General features: G+C 38.3%; 1 protein-coding gene and 3 long non-coding RNA genes across 8 annotated transcripts in view; 3 read left to right on the top strand and 1 right to left on the bottom strand.

Moving 5' to 3' along the window:
* Window positions 1–8,056, bottom strand: part of LOC5569990 (inactivation-no-after-potential D protein) — a 298,943-nt gene extending 290,887 nt beyond the window's left edge. For 3 of the 5 annotated variants that reach the window (XM_021844306.1, XM_021844307.1, XM_021844312.1), the window contains exons 1-2: window positions 7,899–8,052; window positions 7,165–7,823 (exon numbers count right to left, since the gene is read on the bottom strand). In XM_021844306.1, the coding sequence (XP_021699998.1) occupies window positions 7,165–7,823; window positions 7,899–7,901 (662 nt within the window). In that variant the 5' untranslated portion in view covers window positions 7,902–8,052. Of the gene's footprint in view, window positions 1–7,164; window positions 7,824–7,898 lie in introns of all 5 variants that reach the window. The other 2 variants (XM_021844310.1, XM_021844309.1) reach the window with 2 other exon arrangements.
* LOC110676446 lies at window positions 1,858–2,293 on the top strand. Its single transcript, XR_002500394.1, has 2 exons — window positions 1,858–1,924; window positions 2,067–2,293. It is a non-coding gene; the product is annotated as an uncharacterized LOC110676446 (long non-coding RNA).
* Window positions 8,057–10,897: 2,841 nt separating the features above from the next.
* Window positions 10,898–11,604, top strand: LOC110676445. Its single transcript, XR_002500393.1, has 3 exons — window positions 10,898–11,236; window positions 11,306–11,458; window positions 11,533–11,604. It is a non-coding gene; the product is annotated as an uncharacterized LOC110676445 (long non-coding RNA).
* A 1,719-nt stretch (window positions 11,605–13,323) lies between these two features.
* On the top strand, window positions 13,324–13,825 carry LOC110676444. The gene is made up of 2 exons (XR_002500392.1): window positions 13,324–13,471; window positions 13,567–13,825. It is a non-coding gene; the product is annotated as an uncharacterized LOC110676444 (long non-coding RNA).
* The last annotated feature ends 355 nt before the right edge of the window (window positions 13,826–14,180 follow it).

Below are 14,180 nucleotides of genomic sequence, written 5' to 3'. Positions count from 1 at the left end.
TGGGATGGGTGTAATGGAAAGCTTCAATGATTCACAATTTAACCTGTGTGGGTGGGCGTGCAAGTGACGATGACGATAAGGACGCTTTCTACGCGCAGCTGGAACGTGAATACGACGGCTGCCCATGATGTCAAAATCGGAGATCTCAACGTTCAAGTTGGCCAAGAGGAGGAATTTAGACCGATTATAGGGAAGTTCAGCGCTCACCAGCTTACGAACGAAAACGGCCTTAGACTGATTGATTTTGCCGCCTCCAAAAACATGGCCATACGTAGTATCTACTTCCAGCACAGCCTCCCGTATCGGTACACCTGGAGATCACGCCAACAGACTGAATCGCAAATCGAGCACGTTTTGATTGATGGAGGACACTTCTCGGACATCATCGACGTCAGAACCTATCGCGGTGCAAACATCGATTCGGACCAATAAATAGTGACGGTTAAAGTGCGCCAACGACTCTCCGTTGTGAACAACATTCGGTACCGACGCCTGTCACGGTACAATCTGGAACGACTCAAGCTACCCGAAGTCGCAACTGATTACGCGCAAAGTCTTGAAGCAGCGTTGCCGGAAGAGGGAGAGCTCACCGAAGCTCCTCTTTAGGACTGCTGGAGTAGTTTCAAAGCAGCCATTAACAACGCAGCGGAAGCTGTCATTGGGTTCGTGGAAGGAATACGACGGAACGGATGGTTCAACGAGGAGTGTCAGACGGTTTTGGACGAGCAGAATGCAGCGCGGGCGATGATGCTGCAGCAAGGCACCCGTCAAAAAATGGAATGATACAAACAGAAGCGAAGACAGCAAACCCATCTATTCCGGGATAAAAAGCGCCGCCTGGAAGAGTTGGAGTGCGAAGAGATGGAGCTGCTGTATCGTTCTCAAGAAACACGTAAGTTCTACAAGAAACTCAATGCATCCCGCAAAGGCTTTGTGCCGCGAGCCGAAATGTGCCGGGATAAGGATGGAGGTATCTTGATGGACGCACGTGAGGTGATTGAAAGATGGATGCAGCACTACGATGAACACCTAAACGGCACAGAGGAGGAAGATCAAGACAGCACGAGGAATGGCTTCATCAGTACGGCGGATGAGGGAGACGTGCCAACTCCCACAATAGGTGAAGTTAAGGATGCTATCAAACAGCTCAAGAACAACAAAGCAGCTGGAAAGGATGGTATTGGAGCGAAACTTATTAAAATGGTTGCCCAAGTAACCACAAGCATTAAGGTATTACCGTATTTTAACTTTAATTCAACGAGTGCAATGCATCATTGCTTTTATTCTGCAATATGCGTGCAATAATGCTTTAATCCCATTTTATGAATGCAATGTAGCATTGCTTTATTGTTGCAATGAAATGTGCATTAATGGGTGATATACGGTCACCGCTCAATGCTTCATTGCATCATCTTACTCAGTGCTTCATCGCAAGAAAAACGGCAAGACTTCAATGCAGTATTTATCGTCGATCCTTCATTCACTCAGACAAATAGACTATATAAATACTTAAATATCCCTTATGAAAATTCGCCACAAGAAATCTGGTTGAAATTCGTAGATTTATCTTATGAGAAACCAGAATTTGAAAACAAAAAAAAAGTTGCATCAACCTGGAATTGAACCAAAAACCTTACGATTGATAGGCCCGTGCGTACACCACAGGTCTATCACCGACTCAATGTGGCAAGATGCTAAAACGTGCTCACCAACTTATTGCGCACTTCACCCCAAATTGAACTATCACGAAATTTGTAGAGTGCAGAAAAAGTGTGATAAGAGTGCACGCTTGCAACGGATCATCTCAACGTATTTGGTGCACTTGTTCCTTGAACCACAAGGAATAAGTGCACTAAACATGATTCGACGTATCCCTGCTATCACACTTTGAGGGAGCTTACACACTTGTGATGGTCCAACTTAGGTGTCGGCCAGGGTAGACGCGTCACGCGAAGCGACGCGAAAATTGCCTGGGAAAGAATAACAATTATTAATAATGAAATGTCAAACTCCAAAGGATTTTCGCGTCGCGTCGCGTGACGCGTCTACCCTGGCCGACACCTTAGAGAGAAATCGACAGTATTTGCCACCGGCAACGAAAGGGCGCTGCTTGAAGTTGCACAATTTCCCGGCCAAGACATGCAGCATCCATAGTCCGGAGGATAGGCGCGGCGAGTCATCGAAAACATCTCACTTAATTTGGATTCGAATCCCACCAATCATACAAAAAAAAAAAAAGACAAGCAAATAAGTTCGTAAACAACACTGAGCTGACATCCAACGAACAAAAAAATACAATAATATTTTTGTGTTTCTATTTTTGATCTAAAAATAATGGTGCATTAAATACACTTTGGCTAAAGCTTTTATACGGTACAGACAGTAACTATACTTTAGCAATTGCCAACATAGAGCTAGGAAATGCAGCCGTATTTACACTTTAATAGCGCCCTTTTCCACCTTAATACTGCATTAATGAGACATGTAATGCAGTATGACTTTATGCCATATTCTATAATAGCATATAAAGTGATATTGATGCAACTATATACAGCTGTACGGTTACTTGGGAAGCCCTACTAAAGCATTTATATTTGTATATTTAGGGTTCATGATGTATATTAGCTTAAAATAATGTATGTTTAGGGCTTGCGATAAAAATAAACAAAACAATGTTCAATGTTAATCCATTGACTACCTCTCAATGGTTTTCTTTACCAGCTCAATATATTTTTTTTGTTGGAATCAGGATTCGAACCCACAACTAGGATGATGATGTGCTGGATCCTGGCGCGTTGTTGTCCTATGCTAAAGCTGCTGATATGATAAGGTAGGATAAAAGTTCCTTATAAACGAAGCCACTGTGTGTGTTAACCATTACTTTTCGCTCAGTTATTAACGAATAGAAAGAATTCTCTTCGGCGATTGAACAACAGTGATTTCCTTTCCTCACCAAATGAAACATCAATAGAAAGAATTTGATCACCATTCTTTCTCGTAGAGGAAATAACAGAACTTAACCCACAAAACAAAGCCCTAGCGCATTAATCAGATTTCAGGGGAGAGAAATTAATCGACATTTCCTCTCGCTCCTTATGAATAAAAGAGTCTCATAGATAAAATACAACAATTCTGAATGAATGCATATATCCTTAGATCACAGAGAAACAGACGTAACACTTAGAACAAATCGCGATTAAAATCATAGTCGCGAAAACATGTACGCCCAATGCTAAAAACACTGTAGGTGGCTGATGGACCAACAGATGGCGGTAGTGTGTAAACGTCAAACACGAACAAAAACAACGCGAGCGCTCCGGTGCGTCGATTGACCACCTACCATATATTCGAATCGAACGTTTAAAAGTTGGTCGATGGACAGCATTGAGAGTGTGACGTCTGTTTGTCTGTGCTTAGATCATGAAATGGGGGTTCGAGATTAGAGAAAGTCATTTCATTATTCTTCCATATCCACAAAACGTAATGAGCGAGTGCGAACGTGCTCGATCGTCTTACTTATTTATTACAGATTCGAGTGCGTTTAATGAGGTTATGTAATCTTGTATGACAGCATAACTGTATATTCACTCTAAACGCTTAGCATAATGCTATATTAAAATAATGCTACAAAGCCTTTACAATGTTAATCAAATGCATCATTGCTTGACAGCTATTGAATAAATGCATGATAACATTATTGACCGTCGTTGAGTCAACAGTCGTCGTTCTAAACGGTCGGTGAAACAGTCGCTGTCAGATTTGGCAGCATCAACGAGCGAGAAGTTTTTCGCGCGCAAAAGAGCACCCCTACTCTTTCAAGTAGAGCAACAAGGACAGCGGAGTGGGCGTCGAGTCAGATTTCCAAAACAGCTGTTGTTGACACTCGGCTGCCGGCTGCACGGCTCGGAAAATGAGGGGTGGTTGGATGGAATGTTTATGAAGGTATGTTTCACTAAACAAAATTCAACTTGTAATAAATATTTTTAGTGGTCAAAATACAGGTTCAATGAAACAATTCAATAACTGGCAATAGTTTATTGCGCGTAAGGTATGTATAGTTAACCTAATTATGTGTTTCTACAACATTCGCAACATTGTTTCATCTGGATGGAATACATTGAGATTCCCCTCGATTTTCAACGACTGTTTCGAACAGTCTTCTAAATAGCCGGGATAATCCAACATTCAAGTGGATATACAATATTAATGCAAAAAATGTTGACTTTCGACCAAATTAATGCAATGGTATAATGCTTGTGGTTACTTGGGACATCCCTAGACTTCAAGTCATGCTCACAAATCTACTTAATTTTAACTTGTAAGGATTAGTGTAGTTGATAAGATGACCACCTCTCACTCAGGGGACCACGTATCAAGTTTGCCGACGTGCACTTTATTTTGATTGTTGCAATGTATTTTTTTAGATAGATAAAGCAGCAACGAATCTTTTCAGATATGTTGATAAAGCAGAACTGCTGAGTAAACATTGCAACATATTATAAACTCAATTAAATTTACTTTGAGTCAACTAAATTATAGTTGAAAATTGACGTTTGACGTTTGTAAATTCAATAAAAAATATAGTTGTTAACAACTATACGGTATAGTTGTTTTTAACAATATACTGTCTAATAAACTATATTTATAGTTATCTCTAGATTAACCTTAGAATATAGTTAACTTGACCGGAAAAATGATTACGAACACTATATTTTGTTTCCATTAAAGGAACCATGCTAAAACATATCTCCAATAAAGGAACATTGTTTCAATAATTAAAGCAGTTATTTTTACAGGGAAATACAGAATAAATTTTCGTGTATGAAGGGCCCAAACGCAAAGGTGTTTAAGTAACACTAAGGTCGGTTTTGAGTTAAGTTTACTTTAAATTCTACTGTTTTCAAGCGTTGAAAGGTTTTTTTTGTGATTAATAATAAAAAAAAATAAAATGATTCGTATAAAGTTGGCTTTTTTCGCTCCCATACAATCGTGCCTATTCTGCGCGGTGTGTGAGGTGACACGAGTCGAATGAGGTGACAATTGTCGACTCGCTCTCATTTGATTAAAATTTGTCGTCTCACGTCACTCGCAGTGAGAGCGATTCGTCTCGACTCACATGCCGCGCAGAATAAACACAAATTTGTGTGGAATGAAAAATTAGTAAAAAAAAACTTCTTGGTCGATTTTCTCAAAACTAGGTTTTGTCACTTACACACCATATTTGAATGAAGAAACAAATTGAAATCTATCGACTGATACGTTATAAATAGACATGTTTCATGATTTAATCCACATACAGAATTCCCAAAAAAAAAAGTTCTTTTTACTCAAATTTGGGTAAACAGCATTTAGTTTTTACCCACGGTTGGGTTGTTTTGCCTCTCTCGCAACACCACACGCAAACAAATTTTGTTGTATAATCTACCGAATCCATGGTAGAATTAAGAACTGCACCAACGATTTTCAACCGACTACAAAAATCTGTTAAGTTTACTATAATCTGGTAAAAATCACAGAGCAGTGTAGTAAATGTGACTATGTCCATAGTAGCCTCGACTATAAAGCATTGTATTTCAATCCGTGACACCCACCGTACAACACAGTATGGTGAAAAGTACAATGTCAAACTTGTCAAATCTAGAATGTTTCTAGTCATAAATACTACAACTCTGGTTAAATAAACAGAATATATTTTCTTGTTGACTATGTTATGGTAGAGTTAACAGATTAATGTAGTCGGTTGAAAATCGTTGGTGCAGTTCTTAATTTTACCATGGATTCAGTAGTTTCTACAATAAAATTCATTTCAGTGCAATGTTGTCAAAAACAGAGAAAGACGCATCGACCCAGCGTCGAAGTTCAATGGAATAAGCCAAATTTGGGTTCTTTCGAGTTTACCTAACGTTAAGTCGTTTTAACCAGGGAGTGAAATTATCGGTCACGGCGGTAATCATAAGCCTATCGCTCAAGCCGATTTTCCGAAGGAAAGAGACGTGCGATAATACTCTACCCGTCCAGCCCTGCGAGAGTGTGCTCTCACGAGATCTGCAGCAGCGAATTTATATTATCACCAGCAACGAGAAGTTGGCTTCCTTCTTTTCTACTCTTGTTTCGTCGTTTTGAATGTGCTTCGCTTCCGCATGTAGCTTTTATATACCAAATTTCTCTCCCCCTTCGTTCAGCTGGCGTGGTCAAGTGGTTATGGTGCACGCGCGTTTTGGAAGCGTTTTTGCTCATGGACATGGGTTCGAACCCCGTCGGCGGCAAACATTTTTGTTATTTCCCTTGTGATAATTATCGCAATAAGATAAGAGCCGATAAGGTTGGATCAGTGCATATGATCGGATCGATCTTGGCTTTTCGTCAGTACAATGATCAACAATTATAGCAGTTCACGAAATCTGTTTCTCGCAGATAAAGGCGGCAACTAATTGTCGGGTTGCTTGAAAAATGCCTATTTTCGTCTCATTTCCGCACTGAGTTGTTTGTTTTGCCGCTGTCAAATGGAAACAACCTAATGATAGGTATATATTTATCAGTTAACCCAAAGTTGGGTTATCCCACGGAAGAACCGAATTGCGTCAAAATAAATCAAAGTTGGGTTGATTTGCGGCTTCGTGTATAATAGCAGATTTTCCTCTACACTCAGAAATAAAAATGGTCACAGAATTACTAAAGTTTATGCAATAATGACTGTTTTCTATCTCCTTCTCTTTCATTTTGCCCTGAATTTTTATATTTCGACTGGGTTGAAGCTAAGCGATGCTTCAATCAAGGTGAATTGACAAACAGGATTAAAATTCCCTGCAGAACGAATGAGAGGTAGATAGATAATAGTCATCAAATACTAAAACTTAGTAATTCTGTGCCTACCCGTGTTTCTGAATGTATGTCAATACTGTCGTTTGAAATGGTCGGTATTCAGACAGACTGGACCAACTGTTTTTTGAAGTTTAAAATATTTACATTATTTACTGTATTCATGAGACTTATCTATTTGATGATACATCTGTATTAAAATAGCATCGGAAAAATCAAAATTGATGTGCTTATCAACATATTTTTAGAACGCCAAAATATCATCTAGTGTGGTCTGTCTTAACACCGACCAAATAATGTAATAAGAAAATATATCATTTATCTAGGTTTAGATTTTTTTCATACCTTGGATCTTTTGTAGCAGAATCAATGGCATTTTCAACTAACACTTCTATATGTGGTACCGAAATGCTATCCAGTGATGTTCTGCTTATGCTCGTTTTAGTGAGAGATTTCATAGTATCGTCGTCGCTGTCATGTATGTCTCTTGACTCATAATCATCTCCAATAGCATCCAAGAACACTGTTGATTCATTGGAACTCAACATATCAGCAGGATTAGAGATTATAAGCGTGGTTTCGGTACGTTTTGGAAATGTAATTGAATCCATTTCATCTTCATAGCATTCATAGAGTGATGGGTCATCCTTGGTGGTGTCATTAATTGTATGATTCCCCAGCTTTTCTAAGTCTTTTAAACATACATTGATATCATTGAAGTACTCTTTACGAATCGAAGTAGTAACACTGAATTTCGATTTTGGTTTAATATCTGCGCTTATGTCATGTAACATGTATCGACCATTGTACAAATTCTGGCGAAGTTTAGTGTACAGATATCTCAGCAAATATGGTTTGAATGCAATATTATTTAGCACGAGAATGTTTTCATACTCGTTAGATGTAACGTATTTCACGAATCTTTTATGTGACAAATAACCTTTAAAAAGGCTCAAATCTCGGTGAAAAAGTGAATCATCCGATGAATAGCTAGTGAAACGTATCTGGAATATACAAAGCATTTTTGAGCGGATAATCAATATATTTGAGACTCTTGAGAGTAGTTCTACTTTGCTTACCATGGCGTGACTTTTAAACCATTGGATTATTATGTATTTGCCAAAATAAAATTTGATTTCATTCCATTACATTAATATGTTTGATAGAACAAGAAACATCTAACAATCACAACAAACCAAAGTTTGTTTATTTTTTCAACCAATGATTTGGTTGTGCTCTCCTTCATGCACTGTAAGCCCAAAGTACTCTTTAAAGGGTGAAAAAGTACCCACTTTGAGAGAAACTAGTTTAACTCATAAAAAAAAGTAAAGGGCCTTTACTCATTAAGGCTGTGAACCGTTTCACCGATTCGTTTAACTTTTGGTTAAAATTTGACAGTTCGATTGTTGTTTCCCCTCCGGTTGAAAACAACCATGCTCTGGAGCATGGTTAAACTTGGCAGTTCAAAAGTTATTTCGTGCTCCTGCAAAATTGAGAATAACTAACCATCTGTCAACTTTGTTCTTAATTACTACTCGACTGTCACAATTCAAATGGGTCAACCGCGAAGTTAAATTTAACCATTAGAGGGGAAAATAACTATCGAATTGTCAGATTTTCACCAAAAGTTATTGACTTCGCAGCACCAATCTGGAGTTCGCCGGTTGGACTTCCGAAGCGAAGTTTTGAACGAACTAACTGCCATTGCTCTGCCGGCTCGGCTTTTATCTCGACTGTTTTAGAAAACTGTCCAACATCACGTCGACGGAAGAAGTTTCACCTTAACGGAGAATTTGTCAGTTCGAGCGCGCCAAAATCCTTCCGATTGAAAATGTGTTGGCGGTGCTTAAGGTGCAACTGTTTGCTTTTCATAAATGATGATCAATTTTGTAGTTTTGGGGATGTGATATCGGTTCTACCGGACATAGATGAACCACAGACAAACAGACGTCACACTCTCAATGCTGTCCATCGACCAACTTTTAAACGTTCGATTCGAATATATGGTAGGTGGTCAATCGACGCACCGGAGCGCTCGCGTTGTTTTTGTTCGTGTTTGACGTTTACACACTACCGCCATCTGTTGGTCCATCAGCCACCTACAGTGTTTTTAGCATTGGGCGTACATGTTTTCGCGACTATGATTTTAATCGCGATTTGTTCTAAGTGTTACGTCTGTTTCTCTGTGGATGAACTGAAAGTGTATCAACATGCCTGTTGTTAGCAAGCATATGATCCGGATAGATCACCGAATGATCGATATGATATAAAACAGAAATATTTTCTTTTCAACGATAGTTTGAGCATAGATTGTTCATGGATGCCACGATGAGTCTATCGTGTGTTACCTCAAGTTCGTTGATAAAGAAGAGGAAATTGAGCAAAGTTCTTTTTCTGAATTTTATCGGGATGCACAATAAACGAATCGGTGAAACGGTTCACAGCCTAAAGGTCCAAACGCAATGATAGCGGAACGGCAACGGAATGCGGAACCGGTTCGCCAACATGAATCACACCATCTCGATTGAGCTGTCAATGAATGAAAGTGATCCAACACTGAGTCGACTAGCATACTATAGTTCATACTGGCAAACCGGTTCCGCTTTCCGTTGCCGTTCCTCTGTCATTGCGTTTGGGCCTTAAAGAGTAAACGGGTTGTGCGTCAAAACAACGAGTGAATTTTATCCAATTTCTTAAAGGAATCATTTGGCAAATATGGGTATAATTTTCTCTTTTTTTTCGTTTTTATAGCCGATTCCTAGATTGAAATTCATCTTAAATTGTATTTAAATGTACATTCAGGCAAATGGACTATCGATAAACATAGGAACCCCTTATGAAAATTCGCCACAAGATATCGGGTTGAAATTCATAAATTTGACTTATGAAACCAGAATTTGAAAACAAAAAACGTTTACGCGTCAACCTGGAATCGAACCAAGAACCTTGCGATCGATAGGCCCGAGCGTACACCATGCGCCTATCGACGCCTTGATGTTGAGTGATGCTAAAACGATACATAAAGCGTTCGTATTGCAATAATCGTTCCACCTTTCATAAGGCAAAATGTATGAAATTCGATAGTCCAGTACGCTGCGTGTACGGTAACTGAATAAATGATCACGGAGAACAAAATATAGTGTTCGTAATCATTTTTTCAGTCAAGTTAACTATATTCTAAGGTTAATCTAGAGATAACTATAAATATAGTTGATTAGACAGTATATTCTTAAAAACAACTATACCGTATAGTTGTTAACAACTATATTTTTTATTGAATTTACATACGTCAAACGTCAAAATTCAACTATAATTTAGTTGACTCAAAGTAAATTTAATTGAGTTTATAATATGTTGCAATGTTTACTCAGCATTTTGTTCTGCTTTATCAACATATCTGAAAAGATTCGCTGCTGCTTTATCGATCTAAAAAAACATTGCAACAATCAAATTAAAGTGCGCGTCGGCATACTTGATACACAGAGAAACAGACGTAACACTTAGAACAAATCGCGATTAAAATCATAGTCGCGAAAACATGTACGCCCAATGCTAAAAACACTGTAGGTGGCTGATGGACCAACAGATGGCGGTAGTGTGTAAACGTCAAACACGAACAAAAACAACGCGAGCGCTCCGGTGCGTCGATTGACCACCTACCATATATACTGCTTCACCAATGAGAATATATACCAAGGTGTGGAAGAAGAAGCAATGGCTATGTATTAGTGAAGAGAAAAAAACTTAAACAAAAATAACTACGTCACTAATTTATACGGCTTCTTATGGGAGCTAACTCGCTTGTAGTTGTGAAACATTTTGCACCGTACACTGATGTCACGCACACTAAACGTCTTTTCCACACCTCGGTATATATTCTCATTGCTGCTTCACGACTAAAAATGGGTGAACCAACGTGCGAAGTTCGATTTTTGACCAACTTCGCCGTGTCACGAGTCACTTCGCTATAGTGCGCATCTATGCCCTCCACCGTGTGCATTATGCGCACTATCGAGAATCGAGTTGCGACGCGACGAAGTTGGTCAAAAATCAAACTTCGCACGTTGGTTCACCCGTTTTTAGTCGCGAAGCAGTATATTCGAATCGAACGTTTAAAAGTTGGCCGATGGACAGCATTGAGAGTGTGACGTCTGTTTGTCTGTGCTTGATACGTGGTCCCCTGAATGAGAGGTGGTCATCTTATCAACTACACTAATCCTTACACGTTAAAAGTAAGTATATTTGTGAGCATGACTTGAAGTCTAGGGATGTGAATGTTTTCGGATAGTGATAATTATCTAAGTTATAATTGATATAGGTACAAGTGGATAGCTGAATCAATGAAGTGTGTGTATTTGATTTGACGTTAATTTAGTGTTGGCGTAAGTTAATTTTACTTCGAAACAACTAACTGTGCGTAAGTAAAAGTAATTAACGAGATAGTAATCTCAACATAAAGATTTTTTTCTGCGTGATTCCCTTTAAGTTTAATAGTGAAGAAGTGGATCGAAAACCTTACCTACAATAGCAATAGCAATATTACCTGCAGCTGTGCGCAGTTCGGGAATTTTGATCTGAATAATTCCACTCGTGTTGGTATTATGCAACGCATTTTCCGATGGATACATTTAAAGAGTTGGTTAGTTGCGCCCTCAAATATTAAGCGTTATATATACAAACTGACTATAATCTCAAAACACTAATAATTTTCAGATTGTCCCGTTGCTCCTGCCGTACGCATCTTGAAGCACCAGCATCCTTGATGTAATAACACTATGCTTGTATCATATATTAATAAAGTTTATGAAAGAATTATATAAATAAAACTGCTTTTTTCTATATAATTTCATTCAAGAGTCGTAGTAAGTAATTAGATTATTATTTTTCCATATCTACCAGTCACAAAATGGGTAAATTTTTACCCTTATTTTGCTGCGGCACGATTTACAAAACGGGTAAAAAATACCCATCCATTGACAGAAACCGCTTTTACCCCAGATTTTATATACACAAAGTTGTGCGAAGAGACTTCTTTGAATGCCTGCTCTTCTTCGTCTTCGAAAACAGCCCCTATCTGTTTTGCTGGGCTGCTCGATAGGTTTCCGATTGACAGTTCGATAGGTTTCATTTGGTTTCACTCTTCGCGCAACTCTTCATTCATAGACTCTGTTTTACCCGTTAGAGAGTAAACCGTGTTTACTCTTTAAATGTGGAGAGGCAATTCTAACGGAAATGGGTAATTTTTTACCCATTAAAGGGTATTCGCAAACCACCGTGTAGCGTGTATATCAGCAAAAAATGGACAATTTTTCACAATTTTTATACTTTAATGGGCACTGCCGAGTTTACAGTGCAGCTGCTGAGAACTGGGTACACGCTAAGATCAGTCTACCCAAATATGGGTAATGTTTACCCACACGCTACACGCTAAGATCAGATTACTCATAAAAAAAATTGGTAAAACTTACCAATAAAAATTGATAAACTTTACCCATATTATTAGCACAGACAAACAGACGTAACACTTGTAACAAATCTCGACCAAAGTCATAGTCACGAGGACATGTACGCCCAATACTAAAATTGGTGTGTTTGGCCGACAGGCCAACAGATGGCAGTACACGGTGGTTTGCGAGTACCCTTTAATGAGTAAAAAAATACTCATTTTCAAATAGAATAGAGATCTGTCATAAAAAGGGTAAATTCAGAATTGCAAAACGGGTAAATAAACACCCATATTATAAGGCCACCGCAGAATAAAAATGCGTATTTTTAAACCCATTAATGGGTGAAAAAATAGTTGGCAATCATTCCATAGCATGAAACTGGTGTTGTCCGGAGTAAATATATTTTGTTTAAATTGTTTTAGTTAAACTTTTCGTATTTTTTGTGTATACAACATTCAAAGAAGTGGTAAGTTCTGCAGCATTGTCGACATGAATTTGTATTGGTCGCAGGACATTCTGATATTCCAGATTTTTCTATTGTTTTTGCAGGCTGCCGCTGATATATGGTCCCAGCAAATATCGGCGGGAAGGAGCAATTCGTTTATACAGAAACAACATATATTAGGTATTAAATTGATTGAGTATGTAAAATAAAGATTATTATAGTGAAAATGTTGCTTTCGATCGTTTCATTTCAAAGATTCTGATTTGAGGTGAGGTTATAATATTGTTGACTTTCATCATTTACAAAATGGGTAAATTTTCACCCTTTTTCTGCCGCGAGCGTGATTTACGAAACGGGTAAAAAAATACCCATCCTTTGACATAAACTGCCTTTACCCGTTAATGAGTAAACCGTGTTTACTCATTAAATGTGGAGAGGCACTTCTAGCGGAAATGGGTGAATTTTTACCCATTAAAGGGTATTCGCAAACCACCGTGTAGTGTGTAAACGTCAAACACGAACAAAAACGATGCAAGCGCTGCGGGTGGCGGCCACCTACCATGTTTTTGAATTGACCGCTCAAAAGGTGGTCGATGGACAATGATGAGAGTATGACGTCTGTTTGTCTGTGTTATTAGCTTAGTTGATTTACCCAAATATGGGTAGTGTCGGTTACCCATATTTGGATGAAAATTTGAGATTTATTGACAATCATGGTGCGGCAATCACAAGATGGAATTCCTACTAAGGCTTCGCGAAGGTAAGTAAGTTTATTCATTTATTCATTGTTTTGATGCAAATATGTGCACAGAGACTGGAAAAGAACTACATTTTTAACTTTTTTTCTGTTTTCAGTTTCAACATTGATCAAAGGATGCTGGCCGAAGACGGCTCAACGGATTAATTGCAGTTATGGTTGCTCTTGAGCGAGGAGCATTTTCATTGGAAAAATGGTACAGGGTGGGGGCAGGGTGCAGATTTCGTCTATTTTAAAATGAAATTACTCGACCTCATCAAGTTTTGTTTACTAATAAAGTTTAAATTGTTATGTCAATAACAATTTTCTATTCAATTCTAAATGATAATGAAAAATAAAATAAAATTAAATTACTCATATTTGCGTATTTTCAAATAATTTATTTTGCGCTCGAATACACATATATGGGTAAGGGCAGTTTATCTATTTATGGGTAAACCCCACTTTACCCATAAAATGAGTGTGTGTACTTTTCGGCGATTATGGGTAAACTTTACCCATATTTGAGTAGACTGATCTTAGCGTGTAAGATCAGATTACCCATAAATAGGTAGTTGATTTACCCATTTATAGGTTTTATATACAAAACGTATAATATGAGTAAAATATATCAATAAAAATTGGCAAATTTCACCCATATTATTAGGGCAACTTCACCGGTGGTCCAAATCCCGTGTTGGTTCCAAATTTTTGGACCACGCTCAAAATTGGA

The sequence above is a fragment of the Aedes aegypti genome, chromosome 2 (genome assembly GCF_002204515.2).
Source record: "Aedes aegypti strain LVP_AGWG chromosome 2, AaegL5.0 Primary Assembly, whole genome shotgun sequence".
Classification (NCBI taxonomy): domain Eukaryota; kingdom Metazoa; phylum Arthropoda; class Insecta; order Diptera; family Culicidae; genus Aedes; species Aedes aegypti.
This window is presented reverse-complemented; position numbering and strand designations above follow the sequence as displayed.